This window comes from Fragaria vesca, linkage group LG7 (genome assembly GCF_000184155.1).
Source record: "Fragaria vesca subsp. vesca linkage group LG7, FraVesHawaii_1.0, whole genome shotgun sequence".
Taxonomy (NCBI): Eukaryota; Viridiplantae; Streptophyta; class Magnoliopsida; order Rosales; family Rosaceae; genus Fragaria; species Fragaria vesca.
This window is the reverse complement of record NC_020497.1, coordinates 162,192-187,102: the sequence shown is the minus strand read 5'-3', so window position 1 is coordinate 187,102 and position 24,911 is coordinate 162,192. Positions and strand designations below refer to the sequence as shown.

At 40.1% G+C, this 24,911-nt stretch overlaps 4 protein-coding genes across 4 annotated transcripts; 2 read left to right on the top strand and 2 right to left on the bottom strand.

Annotated features, from left to right (window-relative positions):
• Nucleotides 1–585: 585 nt before the first annotated feature.
• On the bottom strand, nucleotides 586–6,681 carry LOC101315081 (vacuolar protein sorting-associated protein 36-like). Its single transcript, XM_004306387.1, has 9 exons — nucleotides 6,662–6,681; nucleotides 5,926–6,555; nucleotides 5,315–5,518; nucleotides 4,922–5,015; nucleotides 4,744–4,801; nucleotides 4,524–4,593; nucleotides 3,191–3,326; nucleotides 3,034–3,118; nucleotides 586–1,199 (listed from the first exon to the last, which is right to left on the bottom strand). The coding sequence occupies exons 2-9, from the start codon at nucleotides 6,550–6,552 to the stop codon at nucleotides 1,142–1,144; spliced, it is 1,332 nt and encodes a 443-aa protein (XP_004306435.1). The 5' UTR covers nucleotides 6,553–6,555; nucleotides 6,662–6,681; the 3' UTR covers nucleotides 586–1,141.
• A 725-nt stretch (nucleotides 6,682–7,406) lies between these two features.
• LOC101297009 (cationic amino acid transporter 7, chloroplastic-like) lies at nucleotides 7,407–10,911 on the top strand. The gene is made up of 5 exons (XM_004308128.1): nucleotides 7,407–7,803; nucleotides 7,883–8,102; nucleotides 8,182–8,533; nucleotides 8,613–8,832; nucleotides 10,340–10,911. Exons 1-5 carry the CDS (start codon nucleotides 7,407–7,409, stop codon nucleotides 10,909–10,911), a joined length of 1,761 nt encoding a protein of 586 aa, XP_004308176.1.
• A 2,642-nt stretch (nucleotides 10,912–13,553) lies between these two features.
• On the top strand, nucleotides 13,554–19,256 carry LOC101314786 (phospholipid-transporting ATPase 1-like). The gene is made up of 7 exons (XM_004306386.1): nucleotides 13,554–15,069; nucleotides 15,187–15,493; nucleotides 15,674–16,382; nucleotides 16,467–16,590; nucleotides 16,709–16,928; nucleotides 17,294–17,752; nucleotides 18,502–19,256. The coding sequence occupies exons 1-7, from the start codon at nucleotides 13,554–13,556 to the stop codon at nucleotides 18,719–18,721; spliced, it is 3,555 nt and encodes a 1,184-aa protein (XP_004306434.1). The 3' UTR covers nucleotides 18,722–19,256.
• A 137-nt stretch (nucleotides 19,257–19,393) lies between these two features.
• On the bottom strand, nucleotides 19,394–23,553 carry LOC101314497 (probable inactive leucine-rich repeat receptor-like protein kinase At3g03770-like). The gene is made up of 7 exons (XM_004306385.1): nucleotides 22,236–23,553; nucleotides 21,932–22,062; nucleotides 21,233–21,473; nucleotides 20,658–20,863; nucleotides 20,517–20,566; nucleotides 19,927–20,038; nucleotides 19,394–19,817 (listed from the first exon to the last, which is right to left on the bottom strand). Exons 1-7 carry the CDS (start codon nucleotides 23,476–23,478, stop codon nucleotides 19,569–19,571), a joined length of 2,232 nt encoding a protein of 743 aa, XP_004306433.1. The 5' UTR covers nucleotides 23,479–23,553; the 3' UTR covers nucleotides 19,394–19,568.
• Between the last annotated feature and the right edge of the window lie 1,358 nt (nucleotides 23,554–24,911).

Genomic DNA, 24,911 nt, shown 5'->3' with positions numbered 1-24,911 from the left:
GTGTATTGAACTGAACTAAAACCATTACAAAGATACAACATGTCTTGAACTAGAAACTTGATCCTCCAGGACATCATGAACAAGTCGCCTTCAATCAGATGGCGTTTTTTTTCTTTTTCTTTTTTGAATTAATGAAACAGTGTTCTTTCAAGAGATAGAAATGGTGAAATTTTGATGGTGGCCGCTTTTCAAGAATGGTTTGTTGTTTAGTGCAAAAGATCAAAAAATATTGTATGCTGCAGCGTTGGGACTCCAAGTCATCTCTCAAGTTGGATCTGAATCATTCCTTCAATCTGATGCTTTATCTTTCATTAATGATCTTAACAAAGGATGAATCTGTATTTTTTTTTTTTTTTCTACTGAAGTTGTTTAGTTAATGATCTCACCTTTTCAATTCAGCTGTCTGTACATATCGTTCTAGAAAATATAATAGATAATTCAGATGTTAGCCAGGGAAACATTTTCTACATTTCAAGTTTGGGTAAAACAAGGACGGACCACAAATCACCAATACGTAAGTATATGAATGAGGACACAGAAATTTGAGAGCTATACTTTCATCTTACTTTGATCAAATGCTAGGGTGGAATCAAAGGGGCACTCAAACAAAGGTGCCTACACCACGAAAGAGATATGATCGACTGAATATTAAAATTTAAGTCGGTATTGGGTTATAGGTAAATTATATACAGTATAACTAGTAATAGCATTGTTCCTCAGCCTTGCGCCCAAAAACACGTTGTAATAGCATTGCCACCAGATGAAACAAACCTGTTATGCTGCTTTATTCATCTTTTACCACCACAAGTTGGGCCAAGTGCATGTATAAATGATTGAATTGTTTCAAGGATGAGGGTGGTGAGGGAAGATGGCTCAGACAATGTTAGCAGTAATAATCAAAGCTTCCCCCTACCTCTTCCAACGAAAACTTCTGTTCACGTACAGGACAAGTATCACCAACATCCAACAAAAAAAACTGCATGTCACAAGTAGTTGATGCATGGTTCTGCAAGATCAAGTCTGCAATCACCAAGATGTAAATTGGGATGTCCAACATACATAAACTTTCCTGAAAACTTATCTGTATTCATCAGTATACCCGCATGCGAATGTAAACACGGGTTAGTGCACAAATCATCTCTCATCCAGAAGCAGAGGCCACCCTTGACCATGTGTCATAGACTCCATAATCTTTCACTCTGTCCAAAAAAAACACACTCATTACAATTAATAGAATACATACCAGTAATATATATAAGAATTATTTACCATTTTTTATTTACAGATGTATGGCCCTCCGCTCTTGTTTTCAACAAATTTGGTGGTTTTCAAGGAGTAAAATTCAAGATTGAGAAAACGGATTTGGCAGTCTAAGGGTATTGTGGGGATATTCTTTTGGCTCGAAAGATATTAAAGCATGAAACTGAACAAAACAATACAAATTGGGAGTGTTTAAATCCCAGGAAACTAACAAATCATGCGAGAACCACAACAGGTACGTTCTTTCCGGAAATTAACAAAACTGTGTAAATCAGTGAAAATATAAATTGAATTGTACCATTACAGCATCCAGACGAGAACACAAAGACTCGTGTGTTGAAAGAGTTTAACCACTGTGATTCATCAATTTTGTGTGATGCTCTCCTACAGCTTACACTATGTGCATATTGAGCACAAACACCGGCGGCACAAAAGAAATCACCCAACTGGAGTCGCCAGTGACACCAGAAGGGCCCAGAGTAAGCAAGCAATGCCACCAGCAACCAGGTCCATCAGAACTCCCTTCGGAGACTGGCCTGGCACAGGCACAGATTACCCTTCCATGGGGGGAACAAAGCCTCCCACATTGGGAACCATGGGATGCTGCTCCCAATATTTACAGTACATAGGCCCACATGCTTCTAAATCAAGTAAGTACTCTCTATTCTCTACTTCGTACCATTACTTTGTCAACATCTTCATGGATACCGACTTTGGTATGGCCGGCAACATTCCTTAACAGGTGACAGGAGTACAAGACTATCGGTGCATTCTCAAGTTCCCTATCTGTCAAGGAGCTGCGTAGAAACACTTACATCCAATGTCTAGGCTATGATAATGTATTCTAGTTATTTAAGAACAAGTATTTCTAGCTGGCAACCTGAAATGTTGATTCTATTTTCTACATCAATGGCTAGTGTAATCCTCACAATACTCAACCATACAATTAATCTTAGATTTTCCAGCTGCAAATTAAAGGCCTCAAGCCTATTAGACATCCACAGCGAACAAGTACTTTTGAGTTTCATGACAATTGACAACAGAATGAACACATTGTCCGTGATGAAGACAAGTAAAATAGGGAAATTAAATGCAAGTGTATATAACTAATCGTTTACATATTAATACAAGACTATTCATGGAAGGTCCCAAAGTGTGTAGATATCTAAAGCCAATCATCATTTATCCAGTCCAGACAGAAGAAACTGATCAATCTGGGAGGCTCCTACCATGTATTGTAAGTCTATATCAGTGGGTACAGTGTATAATTTAGTAAGATTGTATGAGAATATTACAATGACCATATTGTGAACTATAGATGAACCACTGCTAGGAGTGGTGTGAGTTAAAATATTATTTCAATGACCAGTTGGTGTGCACGGTAGAGAACCCATAAAAATGTAGGTTTAACCTAATTCCTAAGGCATGAACAAAGAATCAACCCACACAAACAAGTTGTGGGAGTTTGAAAATAAACGTGTATGGTTTTTTTTTTTTAAATAATAAATGTGTATGCTTGTATCCATACCGTGTATACCTAAATAGTACCGCCAAAAGATACATATACCCATCCACCCCCTCTTCTCAGTCTCCTATAACCATTGGCTCCAATACCAAATAAGAAATACTGTATGGTGACTATGGTCCATCTACTAATGATGAATTCATCAAAGATGCTTGAGATAAATCTAACTGAGTCACTGATAAGAAATAGTCACACCATATATGGAGTAAACTAAAGCTGCCAAGATCAAGAACAGGTTTTGCACTTACAAGTAAACATTGTTTGGATCTATTTCTGGAAACAGGTTGATATAAAAGCGAAAGCCATCCGGGCTAATATCCCTGCAGAGAATACCTGCAAATAATACCTAATATTAATGAAAACAAATATGCACCATTGTCCAAATAAAGTTGTTCAACAATTCACCTCTGCTTTCAGCAGTTAGAAGATGCTCCTTCGCCATGCCTGGCGCAATACCTAGTGTGATTGCAGCATCACTCGCACTTATCCCAGTACGAAGAGCATCGGGCTTTGTTGCAAGGCTCTTAATTCTAGCAAAAATCTGAAATTGACAGACGTAGTGAGTTAAATCTGTTTATATGCCACTTGAAATGGTATCAAATGTGATAAGTACGATCAAAGATGCAAAGCACAGCATATATTGGAAAGATCTTACATTTCCAATATTTTCAATTTACAAACACAAGCTGCCTAGAAATAATCATCATAAATCGCAAATCAAGTGTTTATAGACGATTTATTTTGTAGCATTGCTTCCATGCAACACATTTTTCAGATAACAGAAAAGAAATTGATCTTGAGATCTAAATGAATAGCATCCATAGCGTCGAAACTCCAGACAAGCACAATCATCTTTAAACATCATTTACCATTTAATCAGAACGTGAAATGAACAAAATGAGGAGCAGCCTGTTGTATAACAAAGAAATTCATCTAGCATGTTAAACAATATCCCTGTAAGACAATGGCATCAAGTAGTTCCTAATCCTTCTGTTTCGACTTTAACGAGCAATTCCAAACAATGTACAACCAAATATGTACACTCGTATGTAAATAACACACATACATAGATACTATATCAATTTATCTGACAAGCCATATATAATATGAAATTTTTACATATTTGGTACTTATTAAGCTCCTCCAGATTCTTCTTTTTCAACAACATGAGCCAAGTTCTAGAATGCATTGATTTAACCAACTGGACTTGGGAACTGATCTTCAAGCTGAAGCTGAAGCTTGTAAATTAAATCAAGCTAGAAAAAAAAACTAAAGTTGGTTCTAAACTTTAACATGATTTCAGTCCTATTTTTAAGCCATGAAGTTACAAGGCAGTGGTTACTTTTTACACCATACAAATAAGATTCGCTACATGTACATTTAGTAAGCTTCAGTCTGCCTTTATGGGAATAAAAGTGTCACCTAAAGATTTTGCTTGGAAGAATAGATGCAAAACAGACACATGATATGGGTGCAATGCAAACATGGCAGATTTAGACAGATATATTTAATAAAAGTAACCTCTAGCAACATCAAGACAACATATGAGCACTGTTTCACTATCATCTAGCATTTTATGAACCTTTCACTTCATTAAAAAACTCTGTTCATAACATCTTTATGTAGATACATGTTAATGAATCTTTTTGTATCATCTAATGGTTGCCATGAAATAGTGATACAGAATCTGTGGGTCTTATTCTCAACATGAAACAGAATTAAACACATATAAGATTACCTCTTCATCACTGTGGGTCTTATTCTGGATCACCATCACACCACTATCAAACTTCCGAAGCATTACTGGGCTGCAAGCATAGGAACAAGATTATAACAAGACCTGTGCAAAAATGCCAGCACATATAATTCAATGGGGGGAAGGTGTGTGTGTGTGTGTGTGTGTGTGTGTGGATATATCCATACTCCTAAATAAACAAATTACAGAATGTCACACTTACACATCAAACTTCTCCCAAAGAAAACATGCTTGCAGCAAATCCTCTGGGGAGATCAATTCTGCATAAAGAGAAACAACACAATGCAATGTAATGTTATACCCTTTAACCATGCTGGCACGAAATTAAAACTTAAGAAAAACATTCTAACGGAAAAAAATGGAGGAACAGAAAAGACAACCTGTTCCTCGAGCACGATTGAAGAGACAGTAAATATCTATAAGATTCATCATTCCTCCAGCTCTCTCAAGTGGAAGCCTGACAAAATCTGCCAACTATTTATCACAAAAATACAAAATTAAAAACACCGAATTAGTTTTCTTTTCCTAATGTAAAGATAATTTCTAGCAAAAAAAAAAGGTGGGAAAATATCTAAAACAGTAATGAACACGATGCATTATTTGTCCTAATAGAAATTAGAATAATGAGTATACCTACATAAATTAGTACTATGTAAATCCAACAAGAATTAATGCATAGCATTGAAGACAATTTTCTCAAACTTAAATTCCATAGTTTCCTTGCTTCAATCACATTTTACGGTGACATTAATCGAAAATTAAAAATTAACAACCTGACGGGATAATTGTTGGTGGTAAAGAGCACCTGCAGACTCTTTGGTGACAGGCGATACAATACCAACACTCAACAACCAGTCTTGCATATCTTGTTTGGAACCCAGTTCCCCGTCCTCTGCTGCACTGCTCTGAGAAGTCGAGCTGGATAAAAGTTTCTGCCTCATTTTTTCTGCTAGCATCACCATCTCTTTAGCTTTACTCTGTAATATTAATATTTGTCTACAACTTAAAACCAAGCAGAAACAGATAAAAAAGCATGGGTTCTTAAATATCTACATCCCATTTATATCTCTGTTTGGGTATAAATGAAGCCCATATTATAGATGTCATTTAACCCAAAAGAAAAATATATCTATACTGTAGTACAACAGCAAAGATACAACCTCTACACTCTATAAATAGATAAACAAAATTTTCATCTCTGAATTAATATTTTTTCAGCAACTAAACAAAATTTAAAAATTCCTCTTCCAGGTATATTCTCATCATACCAATAAAGATTGAGATTAGCAGTGCAGTTTACTTCATTAAGTCAATAGTCAGATTCTAGTTTCCTAGGTGAAACGATAATTTATTAGGTAAGTCAGCAAAGAAAGAGTGATATTACCATGAGAGCATTCAAGTCCTGGAAAGCATCCTGCAAGCTCTTATCAGTTGTCTCCCACATCTCTTGTTCCTTCCTAAGTATTCCAGACACCCCGACCATCCTCACCGTTCCTTCCTTGGTGTATAGCCCAGAAGTCGACCCAGAAACCGAATCAGAACCTGAAGTGACATCTGCATTCCCAGTCTCCCACGCTCTTCCCCGCCAGTTGTCCCAAAACTTGGTCAAAAACAAGTCTAAATCAGCACCCTTCCCCCTCACAACCACTGTAACGACGACGGACCTGGATCCTGAACCGGACTTTGCTACCCGGCCGTCGGGTGACACCGAAAGCTGGAACCGGATCCGAGGCGAGGCAAAGATGGACTTGAGGGACTTTTTAGATGTGAAGATGTGGCTAATGGAGGCAAGTGGGATGGCAGAAGAGGCTCCTTGTGAAGAGGAGTTGGAGACCCATAAAATGCGGTGGGTGGTGAGGGTGAGGATACCCGATTTGAAGTTAGGAAAGTTGGGGAGGTCTTCGCATTCGAGGTCTACAGCAGAGAGGAGCGAACACTCAATCTCTGATGGGAGTAGGACAGGGCGTCCACTGCTTGTTAGCTCCACAGCTTCCAGACAATTTCCGGCCATTTGCTGATTGATAAAATAGCAGTTTAGGTGCCCAGCAAGGAACCCAGAAATGATGGGATAAACATCAGCCAGGATAAGGTGAAGGAGTTAAAGATACGGCAACACAAACCTTCAGGATGGCAGACAGAACCTGGATAAAACAAAATCAAAAATCAGTCCAAAATTTGTTACCAACACAAACTCGCTGATTGAGGTTAAACAAAAAAAGACAAAACAGCGTGATCAATCTCAGCAAAGCAAGCCAGATGAGATCCAGAACCCAGTAAAGAATTGACAGATCGGGATGCACAAAGAAATACTGAAGATACAAAACAACAGAATAGAAAAAGGTGGATATAACCAGGAGATCAGTGGAAAGGCCACAAGGATCGCCAGTATCAGAGATCGGGCCTTATGGAAGTGGACGAAGCCACAGGGTGATAGAAAAAAGTGAAACAAGCTCAGAAATGTCACCACAATCAATCTTTTTCTGTATTTCATCTCAAACAAGGAAAGCTTCTTTTTCTCAATCGAAACACAGGGAATCAATCAATAAAAGTATACAAATCAATCAGATACTCATTATTCTAAACAATCAGAAGCATTGATTAAAGATCAAAATGAAAAAAATGCAGCAGAATCAAACCTCCGGAAAGGGTGATGGGTCCGTTTAGAACTCGAGCCAGGTCCAAAAGGAAGGGCTTCGTCTTTTTATTTATTTTTTATTATTTTTATTTTTATTTATTTTTAACAGGGCGAGGTGTACGACACCGTTTAGATGACACGACAAGAGGGCCCCTTGGGTTTGAAGCTCACCGTTACTCGTATATAATTGAGTTTGTGATTCACCATTTGGTTTTGGAATGGTGTGAGAGATGGAGGAGAGCCAGAGCCAATGCCATGCGTCGTCTTTCTCGAGCCCCCGGGCCTACCTCAGAGCTCTAGCTGACACTCCGGCCCGTCTGGCCCGCCGTGCCGTTTCAGTCTCCACCTCCTACGACGAAATGAGCGCCGTCCGCGCCCGCTCCGGCTCCGACATGCACAAGACCCTCGGCTGGTTGGACCTCCTCGGCTTCGGCTTCGGCGGCATGGTCGGCGCCGGAGTGTTCGTCACCACCGGCCGTGCCAGTCGCCTCTATGCCGGCCCTTCTGTGGTCATATCCTACGCCATTGCCGGCCTCTGCGCTCTTCTCTCCGCCTTCTGCTACACCGAGTTTGCCGTCGACATGCCCGTCGCAGGCGGCGCCTTCAGCTATCTCCGGGTCACATTCGGTAACTGTTTGATTAACTCCACCGCCATTAATTCTCTTGCTTGCTTGCGCATATATAATTTGATGAATCGATCCATCAGGTGAATTCGCGGCCTTCTTGACCGGAGCCAACTTGATGATGGACTATGTGATGTCGAACGCCGCCGTTGCGAGGGGCTTCACGGCTTACTTGGGCACCGCAATTGGCGTCCCCGCCGCAAAATGGAGGTTCACAGTCGCCGCACTCCCCAACGGCTTCAATGAAATCGACGTCGTTGCTGTGGTCGTGGTCTTAGCGGTCACGCTCATTATCTGCTACAGGTAGCTAGCTAGTACACTTCTCACAAAATTTAACTGATTATTTTTCAGTATCTTAGTTTAATCTTCTGTTGGTACTCAGTACAAGGGAGAGCTCGGTGGTCAATATGGTGTTGACGGCTCTGCATATAACATTCATATTATTCGTCATCGTGATCGGGTTCTGCAAAGGCGACTGGAACAACTTCACAGCACCGGCCGACCCGACCACGCATCCGTCCGGTTTTTTCCCGTACGGGATTGCCGGCGTGTTTAACGGGGCGAGCATGGTGTATCTGAGCTATATCGGATACGACGCCGTGTCGACCATGGCGGAAGAGGTGCGCAACCCCGTCAAGGACATTCCCATCGGAGTCTCCGGTTCCGTCCTCATCGTCACCCTTCTTTACTGTCTCATGGCGGCGTCCATGTCCAAACTGCTCCCCTACGATATGGTAATTAACCGTTTCCTCTGTTTTCGATCATGTTTTTTTTCATTTTTAATTAATTAATTAATTAATTAAATTAAATTAGATCGACCCGGAGGCGCCGTTCTCGGCGGCGTTCAGAGGGAAATGGGAGGCGAGAGTGATCGGAGTGGGGGCCAGCCTGGGGATTCTGACGTCGCTGCTGGTGGCGATGCTGGGGCAGGCGAGGTACATGTGTGTCATCGGGCGATCCAGTGTGGTCCCCGCATGGTTCGCCAGGGTCCACCCCAAGACATCCACGCCGGTCAACTCTTCCGCTTTTCTCGGTACGTTACACTCCCTCTCTCTTTCTCCTTTCAACTTAATGCGATATTTAATTTTGATTTATTACGTTACGTTACGATACGATACGAATATCAGAATATGATATGGTGTGTGTTTATGTGTGACTAGAGAGACAAGGCATGCATTCGTAGATTAGATTAAGTTTGGTTTGGTTTGGTTGGTGTAGTGTAAGTGGGGGGGGGGGGGGGTTCGTTGATCCTGGTCTCGTTGGGGGCCCTCCTTTTGCAACCGTCTCGGTTTTCTGGCTGTTGTGGGTATGGTACGCCCTGTCCTGCACCGCCTGCCCGGACCTTATCCTCACCTTTCTAGTTATGGGTGGTTGCTTTGCTTGTACTTATTTCATTCCTATTCTTGGATTTGATCTGATTTGATTCGGTGGCGGGTAGTCGTTCACGGTTGATAAAACTAGGCCTTACATGTCAGCTGGATGATGCTTCGTCGTCCATGGCTCGATTTCTGATCTTTGATAGTGGCAAAGGGGAGGTAAAAAGCCAACCTACTTTTTTTCCATCAGTCAAAATTAGGACTCAAAAGAACAAGAACAGCCAGCAGGGAAGGGAAGAGAAGAGAAGGTCGTGTTCCTTTCCTCTTCTTTTCTTTTCTTATTTCTTCTCTCCTTTATCTCTGGGCTACGTCAAACTAAGAGTGTTTCTTCCTTTGAGCGTTGATGCTATGCAATGAGTGCTTACTAGGGTTTTCACTACCGTGTCTGTTTTGGATCAGTTGCTGCGGCATTGATGTGATCTTGCTTGCATGGTTGCATCATAAAACTTATTTAATAAAAAGCATCATGGAATTGAGTTTTTGAGGGGAATAGGTGAAACTATAATAAGAACAATTCTTTCTTTTGGTATTACAAGAATAATTGTTGACTTTAACAGTTCAAAAGAAGCGTATCTTATTCAGACTGTAGACTTGAGAAAGGAGGATATCTACCACTAGCATCATGTTGCCTTCACAGCCTTTTCTTATCTTGTTCATGTTCATGGGCTGAAGGCTTGAGCATCATTATCTCTATCTCCATCCCTGTTTCTATCGCTTTCATATTCGATTTTCAAGTCACAGATAGCAGATCTTAATCTCTGGCACTAGTGGTCTTGATTGGTCCAACCCATGTTAAAACTTTTTCTTGACAAAAATCCTATCCCCCAATTTGCTTTGTTGCTTTTCTTTGCTTTGTAGCCATCGTGACTGAAAATGACCTCTTTTGCAATTTGCTTTCGCTCACCTGTCAAACTTCATATAAATGGCAACACCACTTAATTCATATTGGCTCATCGGCTATATACATATTCCCCTCAATCCCTGCCTGTGCTTATTTCACTCTTTTCATAACATTTATGCTTTGCTTTGTGGGTTGGGTGCTCTTGATTTCCCACCATCTCTTATTTTTGTGCTGAGAAAAAAACAAAAAGAGTCGGTAATATATATAAAGTCATTTGCTTATGCTCGTTCTTACATGAAAATGCTTGCACTTGTACTTTTCAGGTATCTTAACCGCAGCAATTTCGCTTTTCACTGATCTGAATGTCCTACTCAATCTTGTATCCATTGGCACACTCTTTGTCTTTTACATGGTGGCCAATGCTGTGATTTTTAGGCGCTACGTTGCACTGGGGAGGACAAAACCATGGCCTACAATATCATTCCTGTGCTCCTTTTCTTTGACAGCAATCTTCTTCTCGGTGATCTGGCAAATTGCTCCACAGGGAAGAGCCAAAGCATTGATGCTTTGTGTTACTGCAATAATTGCAGCTTCAATCGTTCAAATTTTCCACTGCATGGTTAAACAAGCGCGAAAACCCGAATTCTGGGGCGTGCCTTTGATGCCATGGATGCCATCTGTCTCCATTTTCTTGAACGTCTTTCTGTTGGGGTCATTGGACAGACCATCCTATGTGAGATTTGGATACTTTTCAGGTTTTGCTGTGCTTGTGTATGTTTTCTACAGCGTTCATGCCAGCTTTGATGCACAAGGGAATGAGTCTTTCACTCAGAAGAATGGCGAAATCCACATAGAGTCTGCACAGGAAAGTAATGATCCAGGACTTAAAGTGTAAGAACTTGTAAGAATCTTTTCTATAAGATTAGGTTGATGGATGAATCACAAAGTGGGATTGGAAAAGGGAGATAAAATAGACTAGAATGAATACATTGCAGCGCATTGTATAGGTGGGTTGGGACCTGACAAGTAGACCTAGTTGTATAATGGGGTGATGCCGTCAACTTTATCAGTTAGATGTTGACCTCTGTTCTATCTGTGACTTGTGACCTGCTCAGAGAGATAGCTTTTGAAATGAAAACCAAAATCTTCTTTTTTTTGGTTACAAGTGTGGTAAAAAAGACCCAAAGCATAAAACCAGACAGACAAAGAATTAAAGGAAGAGCTCATCCTAGCTCTACAGACGGCAGCATGTCATCCGGAAAGGCTTGTGCACCATGAATGGGAAGATGGTCAAAAGCAATGAAACCAAGCTCATGATTAACACTGTTTTCGGCAAGGGCATCAGCTGTCATATTGCTCTCCCAGAAGATATGGCACAGCTGAGCATTCCTATCGCTTTTCATGAAGTTCAGACAACCAGTAAGAAGAGTACAAGGGGATGAGGGTCAAAAACTTCAACATTCTGAACCAGCTGCACTAATAATGCATAATCAGACTCAACTTCCACGTGAATAATGTGCATTTTGAAGCTAATCCCAAAAAATAATCCCCAAGCCTCAGCATCTAAGATATCCCCAACACCAAGATTAACCTGAAAACAAACTGGGGTGCTGATCACACCTCCAGCACCAATTTGACCAGAAAGGACTTTCTAGTGCCATCAAGATTCAGCCATACTCAAAACTATACTTTTCCAACTAGCAAGCCTGCTTTGAACCTTATCAAAAATCCTGGCATAAGTGTGCTTATTAACTCTAGAGTGAATCAAAACGCATGCCAAGATATTTACCAAGATCTTCAGTTAATGGGGAGCCACAGGTTCTACTAATGACAGCAGCACGATTTTTACAAGTATAAGAGGAACATAATAACATGGATTTTTCAAAACTCACTGCCTGTCCAAAGAGAGAACAGACTAAGCATCTTTTGATCACCATAGTTTGAGAAGGAGATGCCTCAGCAAACAACATTAAATCATCCGCAAAAAATAGGTGAGAAACCTTAGGAGTTGGGACCAGACTGATATGCTCTAACAGCTTTCCAATACCCCAACTCAACATTAGATTGTATAAGATGAGATAACTTTTCCATGCGTAACACAAAAATATTAAAATATAAGGAGACAAAGGCCTCATGCCTGATACCTCTTTGAGCATGAAAAGAAGAAGATAATTCACCACCGAGACTGAGACAGATTTGAAAACTGGTGGAGGTGATACAATGCATGATTAATTTCACCAGGTTTTGAAGACGAGACAATGGTAATTACTACTCTTTGACTGCAATGGTAATTTCTTTTCACGAGACATTACTACTCTTTGACTCAATGGTGAATCAAACCCCTAAATCTAATTCCCTTCCACCTCTTCACAATCAATCTAATCAAATGAGGACGACACAATGAAATCGTTCGCCGACAAAAAGCTCTCGGCTTTCTTTACGCCGTCTCACCTTCAGAAGCCGCTTCTGATTTTCCAGGTAGTCGTCCTCTCGTCGGTGAGAATTCATGATTCAGAGCATTAGGGTGGCGGATTCGACCTAGCCCATCATCTACGACCGCCACCTTGAGCCCTTTAAGAGACCTACTACCCAGCCCCTCCGCCCCTGACGACGGAGCGAACGCCATGATCTCTCGCCGGTCGACTCCGTGGACCCGATCGACGCAAGCGAGGCGTGGGTTGACGACGAAGATGAAGGAGTGGTGACGGAGGATAATTCCGGAGAGAGAGAGAAAGAGAGAATGATCACTCAATGGCAATGTACGTAATTTTATTGTAAAATCAGGCATTATGGTCATCTCATATATAAAACTCGGATCAGGCCTTGTACTATTAATCTTGGGTCTGGGCTCACGTCATTTTTTGTCTAAATCCTTTGAAGGGTGGTTTTTTTGTTTGTTTGTGATTCTTTGGGTTGGAAAAAGGTTAAATAGTTAATGTCTGTGTACAAGACTCAAAAACCGGCCGTGGCCTAACTGTTTTTGCAATTAATCACTTGGGTTCTGCTCTGCTGCGTAAGTTGTTCAACAAAGCACCACTAAATGCAAGGGGTCGCACATTTAATTAACCAGCTTAAGGCTTAAACAAATAAATCAAATACTAATCTGGAAACCCTGAGCAGTCCTTCTAGAACGTTTGAAAAACAAAGAGCAACAACTGTGTCTCTCTCTGCGACTCAGTTGTCCGTCTCTTTCCCTGAACTAGTTTTCCAACCCATACAAAACGTAGATGTGTGTGTTTTGAATTTTAATAAAAGAGGGACGCCACCCATGACGACTTGTTCTTTTTCCTCCTCCTCTTCCAGCTCTCCTATGTTCTTGCACTAGTCGCCCTCCCTCGCCTTTGACCTCTTACATTTCTTCTTCTTCTTTCCTCCATTACACGCTTTTCATCTCCAACCCACCCTTCTTTGACTCCCAACTCCTCCTCGTCTTGTCTATACCAACACATCAACAGTTAATTGTTTCTGGGTTCTTCTCTCTTAATTATCTGAATGCTGTGCAAGCAAGAAGCACTCTGATCTGATCTTTGTCAGATCATGACCTCAAACCGGCCTCTTCTGATCCCATCTCCCAGAACACCCGACTCCCACCCGGCAAAACCCACCATGGATGTCTCCGAAAACCCAGAACCCAATACAAGTTTGAATATTTCTTCTTCTTCAAGACGCAGCCTTTCTTCCTCCTCCATTCAATCCAAGCCGTCCATCCGCTACGGTTCCAGAGGCGCTGATTCCGAGGCCGCGGCGTCCCAGAAGGAGATGAACGACGAGGATGTGAGGATGATCCATATCAACGACACCCATGAAAGGTTTGAGTTTTCTGGCAATTCTATAAGGACCACAAAGTACTCGATCATCACTTTCTTGCCTAGGAATTTGTTTGAACAGTTTCATAGAGTAGCCTATCTCTACTTTCTAGTCATTGCTGTGCTCAATCAGCTCCCCCAGCTCGCTGTTTTCGGCCGGGGAGTTTCTGTTCTGCCATTAGCGTTTGTCTTGTTAGTTACTGCTGTTAAGGATGCCTATGAGGACTACAGGAGGCATCGCTCCGACCGCATTGAGAACAATCGTCTCGCTTCTGTTTTTGTTAACAATCACTTTCAGTTCAAGAAGTGGAAGGATGTGCAAGTTGGTGAGATCATCAGGATTGAAGCAAATGAGGGCATTCCTTGTGATATGGTTCTGCTCTCCACCAGTGACCCCACTGGTGTTGCTTATGTGCAGACCATCAATTTGGATGGGGAGTCCAATTTGAAGACCCGCTATGCCAAGCAAGAAACCCTCTCCAAGTTGCCTGAAAAGGACAGGATCACCGGGTTGATCAAGTGTGAGAAACCCAACAGGAACATTTATGGATTTCAGGCATTCATGGAGATTGATGGCAAACGACTCTCATTAGGTCCCTCCAACATCGTACTTCGCGGCTGTGAGCTTAAGAATACTCATTGGGCCCTCGGGGTGGCTGTATATGCTGGTCGTGAGACCAAAGTTATGCTCAATAGCTCCGGAGCCCCATCCAAGAGGAGTCGTCTCGAGACCCGTATGAACTACGAGATCATCACCCTCTCGCTGTTTCTTGTTGTCTTGTGTTCAATTGTTTCTCTGTGTGCTGCTGTTTGGTTGAAGCGCGAAAATGATAATTTGGAAGACATACTTTTCTACAGGAAGAAGGACTACTCTGAAGATAAAGTCAAGAATTATAAATATTATGGATGGGGATTAGAGATTGTTTTCACGTTCCTCATGTCTATTATTGTCTTCCAGGTCATGATCCCCATCTCTTTGTACATTTCTATGGAGCTTGTCCGGGTCGGTCAGGCTTACTTCATGATACGAGATAGTCATATGTATGATGAGGCTTCTAATGCAAGATTCCAGTGCAGAGCTTTGAATATAAATGAAGATTTAGGACAAATTAAGTATGTATTCTCCGACAAAACTGGTACACTTACCGAGAACAAAATGGAATTCCAATGTGCAAGCATTTGGGGAGTTGATTATAATGGTGGGAGAGGCAGTTTGGAAAAGGACCAGTTGGAACACAATGTTCAAAGTAAGAAATAGTTTCTTTTGATGACTATAGTATTTATCGTTTCTTTTTTCTTTTTGGTCAGAGTATATTGTTTCTTTTACTATATTCCAATTTGTTAATTGCTTTGTTTTGTATCAGTCGATGGAATTGTTTTGAGGCCAAAGATGAAGGTAAAGGCTGACCCAGATCTTCTACGACTACTAAAAAGTGAAAAAGACACAAATGAAGGCAAACATGTGCACGAGTTCTTCCTTGCTTTGGCAGCTTGTAATACTATTGTGCCTCTAGTTACAGACTCGTCTGATCGAAATGTGAGATTGATTGATTACCAAGGGGAGTCTCCAGATGAACAAGCATTAGTTTATGCCGCCGCTGCCTATGGTTTTATGCTTATTGAAAGAACGTCCGGTCATATAACTATCGATATCCAAGGAGAAAGGCAAAGGTAATGTCTCATCCTTACAATTTTTCAAGAAAAATCATCAAAATATAACAATATTTGTGACTTTGGATGAGCATGCTTGTATGATGCAAGTGTAGCAAATTAGCTGACATCTGAAAACTTCCTTTTTGGAAGAAATGCTTATAATTTCTCAATCATAATTATCCACTCATGGCAGTGCAGGTTCAGTGTTCTTGGTTTGCATGAATTTGACAGTGACCGAAAGAGAATGTCAGTGATATTGGGGTGTCCTGATAAAACCGTGAAAGTGTTTGTAAAAGGTGCTGACACTACCATGTTCAGTGTAACAGACAAAAGGTTGAACTTGAACATAATACGAGCAACAGAAGCCCATATTCATGCTTATTCCTCTCTGGGTTTAAGAACACTTGTTGTGGGGATGAGAGCATTGACTGCTTCAGAATTTGAGCAGTGGCACTCTTCTTTTGAAGCAGCAAGCACTGCTTTGATTGGGAGAGCTGCTCTGCTTCGCAAGGTTGCTGGCAACATAGAGAACAATCTTATCATTTTAGGTGCCTCTGGTATTGAAGACAAACTGCAACTAGGGGTGCCTGAAGCCATAGATTCTCTAAGAACTGCAGGGGTTCAGGTGTGGGTTTTGACGGGGGACAAGCAAGAAACTGCCATATCAATTGGCTACTCCTCAAAGCTTCTTACAAGGAGAATGGCCCAGGTTTTAATTAATAGCAGCTCTAAGGAGTCATGTAGAAGGAGTTTGGAAGATGCCATACTCATGTCTAAGAAGCTCGTGAATGTGTCTGGCGATGAACACAGTATCCGAGGAAGTTCTGGAGATGGTATGTCTTCAGTAGCTTTAATTATCGATGGTACCAGCCTTGTTTATATTCTTGACAGTGAACTTGAGGAAAAGGTAATTGCCTCCTGACCTACAAATGTGGTTTTCTAAATGTCTCTTTGATGTCTATATACTGATCTATTTTAGTTTATATTGCAGCTCTTTGAATTAGCAAATAGATGTTCTGTGGTGCTTTGCTGCCGAGTAGCTCCTCTGCAAAAAGCTGGAATTGTTGCCCTTGTAAAAAACCGGACTACTGATATGACACTTGCCATTGGGGATGGTAAATATTATTCTGTTGATATAATACCAAAATCCTTATTTTATGCTTCTAAATTCATATGTCAGTATCCTCTGCATTTCATGTTGACATTGGGAACTCGTTTTTGTAATATATTTAGGTGCAAATGATGTTTCGATGATCCAAATGGCTGATGTTGGAGTTGGAATCAGTGGCCAAGAGGGTCGACAAGCTGTCATGGCTTCAGATTTTGCAATGGGGCAGTTTAGATTCTTAGTTCCCCTTTTATTGGTGCATGGGCATTGGAATTACCAGCGCATGGGCTACATGATATTATACAACTTTTATAGGAATGCTGTGTTTGTTCTTATTCTGTTTTGGTGAGTAAATCTTCAATTGATTCAATTTTTTTAGTTACACATGCAATTAATCCACATGAACATTCCACCTAGCATAGTTGGTTGAGATTTAGGACTGTTGGCAGTAATTATGCAGATTTCAATTCTTTCCTTGAGCCACATGTAATTAATGTCACACATTTGGATAGAAGCGAGAAGATTGGAGATGGACCGATTTGAATCTCTTTTAGGTCAAATTGATTGCATGTGGTAGTGCTGAGGTTTTACTTGCACCTGCCACTTATAATATGAAGAGTGAAATAAGAATCAGTGTGATACCTCTTTTATTACGATTATTATTAAAATTTATTATATCTGCTGCTTATATTTCATGGGGATGTGTGCAGGTATGTGCTCTTTACTTGTTTTACACTGACAACCGCAATCACTGAATGGAGCAGCATGTTATATTCTATAATCTACACTGCAGTACCTACAATAGTTGTTGGGGTTCTTGACAAGGACCTAAGTAGAATGACCCTCTTAACATATCCTCAGCTGTATGGAGCTGGTCATAGACAAGAGTGCTATAACACGAAATTATTTTGGCTAACAATGCTCGACACATTGTGGCAAAGTGTGGCTGTCTTCTTTATCCCCCTCTTTGCCTTTTGGGGTAGCACCATCGATACCTCAAGTATAGGAGATCTTTGGACTCTTTCGGTGGTTATATTGGTGAATTTACACTTGGCTATGGATGTTATTCGCTGGAGTTGGATTACACATGCAGCTATTTGGGGATCTATCTTTGCAACTTGGATTTGTGTCATTGTGATTGATGCTATACCTTCACTGGTTGGCTACTGGTATGTCCCCTAAATTTGTAGTATTATATTTTAAGTATTTTACTTTGGCACAAAACAGACATGCATTTACACTAATTTGTGCCACATAAGAATCATGTATTTTGCTAGGTTATTTATATTATCTTTTCATGCATGTATGTTTAGCACTTGATCGTCTTGCAGCATACTAGATTTTTGCTTTGTACCAAGTTATTTCTGCAGGCTGGATAATATCTTTAGATTTCTCTAATCTTTTCATGCATGAATTCCACTGAATATCTTGTACCAATCCTAGGTTTTTGTGTTTTACCAAGTTATTTCTGCAGGATGGATAAAATCTTAAAATTTCTCTCATCTTTTCATTCATGTATTTTTTCCTATTGAACATCTTGTATTGGACAATACTTGAACATTAACCATGTCTCTCCCCTCGACGACATAGAGATAGAGGGTCTCTCATAGAACATCCACCCACAGAAATGTAGTCGATAGAAAATGAAGATTGGATGGTGGATTCAAATTTTATTTACCTGCACTTTACGTTACCGATTTGAATGTACTGAAAATTCATTCAGGTCTTTTTTTTTTTTTTTTTTTCAAAAAATAGCATACGGATCATTATGTTAGCAAAAGTTTCAACCATCAATAACTTTCATAGCATGCATGTATAAATGCAACATATTGCACTGTTTCATCTAAGATAGTTTGCAGTAATTGACCACTCGGCATATGTATATACTAACCTCTGCAACTCCTGTATAATTTGACAGGGCCATTTTTGATGTCATGAAGACAGGACCGTTTTGGTTATGTTTGCTTGCGATCATCATAGCAGCAGTCACTCCTCGTTTTTGTGTAAAGTTTCTTTGTCAGTATTATAGTCCGTGTGATGTTCAGATTGCAAGAGAGGGGGAGAAGTTTGGCAATTTGAGGGTGTCAAGTCCTGTACAGATAGAAATGAATCCAATCATGGAACACCCAAGGAGATGACAATTAAGGTGACATTATTCCTTCTAGCCCTCCCTTTTTCTTTGTAATATATGTTATTCTTTAGGCTGCTTCAGAGACCGTCTCTTGGTTGCCTCATTTTCATTGTTTGCTATCCGAAGGATAGATGTAGAGTAGTGAGTTTATATTATCTGTCCCTTTGTTGTAAGTTTTGTATCTCACAAGTCATCAAGTGTAATTAGCTGGACATTGTTTAGAGGAAATGATTAGAAACACGTTATACGGAACCACGAAAAGAGATCTTCTAACTAAAGTTTCTTCGGGCTGTGTTCCCTTGATGAGTTTATCTGATTCTCAGTTTCTTTGTTACCAGCTTACTTAGTACTTAAATGAAAGTTTCTATTGCTGGAATCTCATACTATTTGAGTACTAAAAATGGTTCTCCTACCAGTGAAGTAAACCGGTGGTTTCGGACTCCACTTGAAGCAGGAGATTCAATTATTCTTCTTATTATTATTTTTGTGACAGTGAAAGAGTTCAAATTTGAATTTGAAGCAACTTGGTAATCCTATTTACTGTAAAGTACCCTCATTGGAGATCCAAAGTTCCAAGTACGGCTTCCAATTTTGGTATAGAGTGGAAACTCGCGACCCTCTACTTCTACTACTGTACTTTTGGGAGAGAGAGCGATAGTAAATAAACAAAGATATATAACTACCAAAACAAAATGGTAAAAGCAAACGAATATTATGGACCTGTATAGAAGCTTATACATCTATTTTGTATCCTATGGTTATGGTAGAGTACATACAACAACCCACTGCTTAGATAAAATAAGTAATCCATGCTGGCATAGGTAACGAAGTCTAGCTAAAGTTATCTAGATACTCTAGACTTGTTGGGAATGGGATGATGAGACAGGGGAGTCCAGATGGGATGTTGAATCCTGGAGTTGTGCTGCAAACTGCAAATTCCAAAGAATGTCTTCCACTGAAGGCCTATCAGTCGGCTCATTGGACAGACACCTCACACATATCTCCATCATTGTCTTCAGTGATTCATCTGAACACTCCTTATGCACCGCTGGATCAACAATGTTTCTTCGAGCTATGTCGTCGGTGGTTAAACTTACTCGTAGCTGCGCAGAACCCAAAACAAAATTGCTGTTTCAGTTGGACATCAAAAGCAAAATTTGGATACGAGTGTTTGAGCAAAAGGAATCGATTGATATGATAGGAAACACTCACAAGGTCTTTCAAGACACCAACTTCATTCTGGAACATGATGGGCCTCCCCAAAATAATTTCTAGCAAGATTACTCCAAAGTCATAAACATCGTTCTTGCACTCATGTTCCACCCTGCAACACATAGAAAATTGAAAACAATATTATAACAGTTGATAAGAAAATACAGGGCCTAATGACCAAGATTGTTGGCATTTACCACTGTCAAATGTCTGGTTTAACAAAGCCAATACGTAGCGGAAATGGAGTGGGAAGCCCAGAAATGACAAAATGATGCTAGAATGTAGTAATATGACTAATATCAGCTATGAGAACTGTCTATGTTTCTGATAGTGTCATTGTTCGTAATGATGATCAGTAACTCCAACTTAGAGAATAATATCTGGTTAACAAAAAGGCTCTTAAGAAACTTAAATTGAGCATTTGCATTTCTGGAAACAGCAACTAACTATGGCCGTTGTCCAGATATTCCTCAAAACTAAAGTACACCAACTGGTCAGAGCGAGGTCTTAAATAACGCCCCCATACTAAATCTTTTGATGAAACAAACTAAAGTCACTCGAGTATACCATTGACAAAAAAATGTTACTACCTTGCCTGAAAGCTTCCTTTTGATGAGGAAGAAGCAGCTAAAGTCCCCACCTGAAGGCGTACAAAACAGAAGTTAACTTGGAGGACAAGGTCCAGTGGAAACTCATTCACTAAAACACATATACGCTTTTTTATGCCTTACCACTCCCCTGTTTTCAGCTAAAAGAGCAAGGCTATAATTGCTTATTTTTACATGAAGACCATGATCCATCAAGACATTTTTAATCTTTAGATTAATTGATTTCACACCAGGAACAATCCCTGTATGCAGAAACTGAATGCCCTTTGCGACTCCTATTGCAGCCACTATTCTTTGTGCCCAATTAAGCTTTCGTCCTGGAGGTGCTTCTGCAAAAGTAAGTGTCAGGGTAAATATACAAGTCTTGAAGGAATATTGTATGTATGAAAAACAGTTATTAATTAAAGAAGAAGAAAAACAGTTTAGCAAGAACGTAACAGATGACTTGCCCTCAAACTATATAGTATATATGCATAACCAGTCATGTTGAAAAGCTAAGGTTGAACCTAGAAATACTCTTGCCTAAAGAATATGATATATTATTGAATGAAATGTAAGTTGATATCTGATGCTTGCATTAAGCATATAAAGAGTAAGAACACATTCTTTATGTCTCCATGAAATAACTATGAAGTACCATTTGTTGTCACTTGTTAGAAGTGCATAAACTATGTGAATATTAATTAGGGCTACTTTACCAGAGATGCAGCCTCGTAGCGTTCCATTTGGAACAAACTCAGATATGAGAAATAGTCTACTGACGCTTGAATCGTCTGGATGCAACTCCAAGCAATGTCCAAGAGCACTAACCAAATGGCCATGTCTCAGTTTTGAAATCAGCTCTATAAGGTGCGTATAGACCTGCGGATTATGCCTCTTTCTCATTTTCAAGCCTCTTATAGCCACAAGTGTTCCATCACAGAGTTTCCCTCTATAAATCTGATACGAAAAAAGGTAGTTATCAATAACATATGTACACAAAGGTAGAATCTAGAAAACACGTGTGGTAGTGTTCTCCTCGCAGTTTTTGCAAGACAAACTTCACATACATATATAATAGTTGTTACCACCATGTATCTCTTCGACCAATTCCGAGAAACCATATATGTACATGCTCATCCCATCAATACCTAAGGAAAATGTGTGGTATCCTCCAAGCTGTTCTTAAGGGGATGGATTCCGCTTGTTGAATGTATTTTGTCCCAAGTTATGTTAAATTTTAAGTTTGTAGTTACATCATCAATGGACTAAAAGATAGATTCTCTTTTAAGTTTCTTATATCAGAAAAACAATTTGTGTATTTCACTTGAATTTGAAGACAGATGGACTCATTTAAGCAGAGCACTGAATTTGAAACATGTGTTTAACAAAGTTTCTGTTACGTAAAGAATGCATACCTGTCCATCTGAATCTTTACCCAGTAGTGTTGAATCATCAAAGTTATTGGTAGCTTCCTTGAGCTCCTCCAAAGCAAAAGTTCTATAAGCAGGAATGCTAGCGCCCATCTTCATTGTTTCTGATATGTATTCTGCAACAAAGAGATTATATTTTCAAAGATGCAATAGAACATCTCCTCACAAGTTTGAAATTGACACTACATATAGAAAAGTTTAGCCTATGGTGTCCATTCAGAACTCCAAATTCAGAAGATAAGCTATGAGGTCTGCACATACGAAGTACAGGAAAGAGAATTGAACTTACTTGCATCTGAGAGGAGCTTGGCTGTGTTCACTGCAGAGGCAGTGTCTGTAATGAACCTTGTAGTAGGTTGGTGTTGGTCGCCGAAGGACCTCTTAACTGCCACGAAAACTAGACCAACAACAGCAATTGCACCAACAATACCCCCCACTGCACTTAATGAAATTACTTGCTTAGCATAATGTCTCTTATGCTCTTCCTTACTAGGCGGTATTCGCACAGCCAGAGCTTCATTATGGCACAAGCTAGAAGGGTGCTGCTCCTGATCTTCATTTGCTAAGCAATTCTGAGTATACAGAGAAATCCTGCTCTTTTTAAGACAAGAGGGCAACTCCCCTGTCAAGAGATTTGAGGACAAATTGACAAAAGCAAGCTCAGCATTGCAAGAAATGTTCTTGAAGAGTACTCCATTGAACTTGTTGCCACCAATATCGAGATAATTAATCGAAGGCAGAGACAACAATGATGGCACAAACGGTCCTACAAATTCATTCAACGAGATGTCAAGCTTTTGAAGCTGAAACCAGGAAGAGGAAGAGGAGTCTAAAGTGGTCTGGATTCCCAAACGAAACTTGTTCTTCCTGAGCACAAGTGTGACTAGTTTGTTAGGCAAACTAGGAAAATGTGGCCCGAAATAGTTGTCTTCCAAATCAAGAACTTGCAGGTTTGTCAAGTTGGTAAGATCAGGGACTTCCCCAGACAAGTAGTTGTGGGAGAGAGAGACAACTCTGAGTGTCTGCAAAGATGAGAAAGAATATGGAAGAGACCCATTAAGCAAATTGTTCTTCAAACTTAAAACAGACAAGACTGGCAGGGAGCTTAACCAAGCTGGGACTTGACCAGTGAACTTGTTCTGGTCGAGTATAAGTGTCTGAAGGTTTCTGAGGGATGAAATTTGAAGAGAAATGTTTCCACTCAAGTAGTTTGTACTGACATTGAGTATCTCCAGAGAAGATAAGTGAGCAATAGTGGGAGGGATTGGACCCCATAAACCAAGGTTAGTCAAAGAAAGAACTTTCAAGCTTGGTAACTGAGCAATACTTGCAAAGAAAGAGTGGGATGAGAAATCATTAGGCAGTGGAGGAAACCCATTGTTGCCAGTGATGTGAAGCTGGGTTATTATGCCTTGATAGCATGCTAGAGTCAAAGATGGGGTTGGTTCAATGCTGCAGAGGCCTCTACCTTTTCTGCTGTACTTGAAGCTACTTAAAGCTGATGGGTAGTTTAGAAGCTTCTGGATTTCCATAAGGCTCAGCCATTGGGACTGGGACTGGGATTGCTGTGAGTGATGGAAGCAATGCAAAACCACCAACAGGAACAAGAGAAGATGTGAAGGATAAATAGGTTTTGCCATTAATGACCCAAAAACCTCCAACCAGAGTTGAAGCTTTTCAGCACAAGAAAGTTGAGGGCTCTTCTTCTTGGCTTAAACCCAGCAGCATAATTTTGAGTTTTGACAACTGCCTGAATGAATGAATGAGAATCCCTAACTCACCCTAAGATATCATCTTTAACTGCATTACACCCCTTTGTAATAAATCCCTCAATAATTTGTAGTGTTATTGTCTTTTTCCTCACTCTTCTCTCTTCAATAATTAGACTTCTGAACCCAACTTACTTATAATTGTGCTAATTCTGCTGATTACCACCAACCTAGCTAGCTAGCTCTTTAATTTGACAGCATGCACTCACACCTCACTGACACAGTCATAGTCATAACTCATAGGTGGCTGCAAACTAGGCTTTCCACTTCCATCTCATCCAGTTCATTCATAACAAGTACTTTCAGATACTAATGGCACATTGAAGTTTTCAAGGAGCAAGGCCAAGTACGATATGCAGCAAAACATTAATGCCAATTTTCAGGTGACAGAGGACAAAGTGCACTCATAAAAATAGATAAATACCCATACATTTGTCTTTTATATCAGTAACAAAACACATATTCTGGCATTTCATATTTAATAATTTCTATGAATCTTCCAATGAAAAAAACATAGGGTCATTGTATACTGTCATCTTCTGGATTTCCAGACCAAGAAAGAAAATGAAAAAGACACAACATGTAATTCCTGACTCGTTCTAAGAGGTTCACGGGAGCTTATAGGATGTTATAAAAAAAAAGGCATGGTACTTGTATGTAAAATTTAAACAGAAGCATACGAGATCACTTGCCTTACTGAAGTGGAGAGAAAAAGATGCCCCATATAATAACATAGCTCCAAATCAGTCATTTTCTTGAGGAAAACTAAAACATGCCTGGCCATTCCATTCCTCTAGAAAGCTAGCAAACAAAAACTTGATGGTCACGGGTGAGCCTGCACTGCATTCATTATTCTTTTTCTATGGATGACTTTGGCTCTATGGACCAGCCTCCATGACACCTGTGTCCATTCGTCTTACACTCTACCAAAGGACTAAAATCTTGGTAAATGTTGTAAAACATAAAAATGATACCTTTCAGTTTATTAACCCCGTAAGAGAGTTAACGTCTCCAGATATCAAAATTTGGTCGGGTTCAAAACTTGAGATGCCATTTTGATATTTTACAAAGTTGAGATATTGAAATGAATAATCAAAAGTTGAGATATTGTTTAGACCAATTTCTCCAAATTAAAAACCAACTAAACTAGAAGATCAAAATTAGAAACCAAACAGCTAGAGCCCACTGTTTACATC

Coding starts and splice junctions, on each gene's coding strand:
- LOC101315081 (XM_004306387.1), bottom strand. CDS start 6,552: ATGGCCGGAAATTGTCTGGAAGCTGTGGAGCTAACAAGCAGTGGACGC. Junction 5,519..5,925: donor AGGACTTGAATGCTCTCATG/GTAATATCACTC, acceptor TTAATATTACAG/AGTAAAGCTAAAGAGATGGT. Junction 1,200..3,033: donor GATCCAAACAATGTTTACTT/GTAAGTGCAAAA, acceptor TTTTTTGGACAG/AGTGAAAGATTATGGAGTCT.
- LOC101297009 (XM_004308128.1), top strand. CDS start 7,407: ATGGAGGAGAGCCAGAGCCAATGCCATGCGTCGTCTTTCTCGAGCCCC. Junction 7,804..7,882: donor CTATCTCCGGGTCACATTCG/GTAACTGTTTGA, acceptor TCGATCCATCAG/GTGAATTCGCGGCCTTCTTG. Junction 8,103..8,181: donor ACGCTCATTATCTGCTACAG/GTAGCTAGCTAG, acceptor GTTGGTACTCAG/TACAAGGGAGAGCTCGGTGG.
- LOC101314786 (XM_004306386.1), top strand. CDS start 13,554: ATGACCTCAAACCGGCCTCTTCTGATCCCATCTCCCAGAACACCCGAC. Junction 16,383..16,466: donor ACAGTGAACTTGAGGAAAAG/GTAATTGCCTCC, acceptor TTTATATTGCAG/CTCTTTGAATTAGCAAATAG. Junction 16,591..16,708: donor GACACTTGCCATTGGGGATG/GTAAATATTATT, acceptor TAATATATTTAG/GTGCAAATGATGTTTCGATG.
- LOC101314497 (XM_004306385.1), bottom strand. CDS start 23,478: ATGGAAATCCAGAAGCTTCTAAACTACCCATCAGCTTTAAGTAGCTTC. Junction 20,864..21,232: donor GCTACGAGGCTGCATCTCTG/GTAAAGTAGCCC, acceptor TTACTTTTGCAG/AAGCACCTCCAGGACGAAAG. Junction 19,818..19,926: donor TTGGTGTCTTGAAAGACCTT/GTGAGTGTTTCC, acceptor GGTTCTGCGCAG/CTACGAGTAAGTTTAACCAC.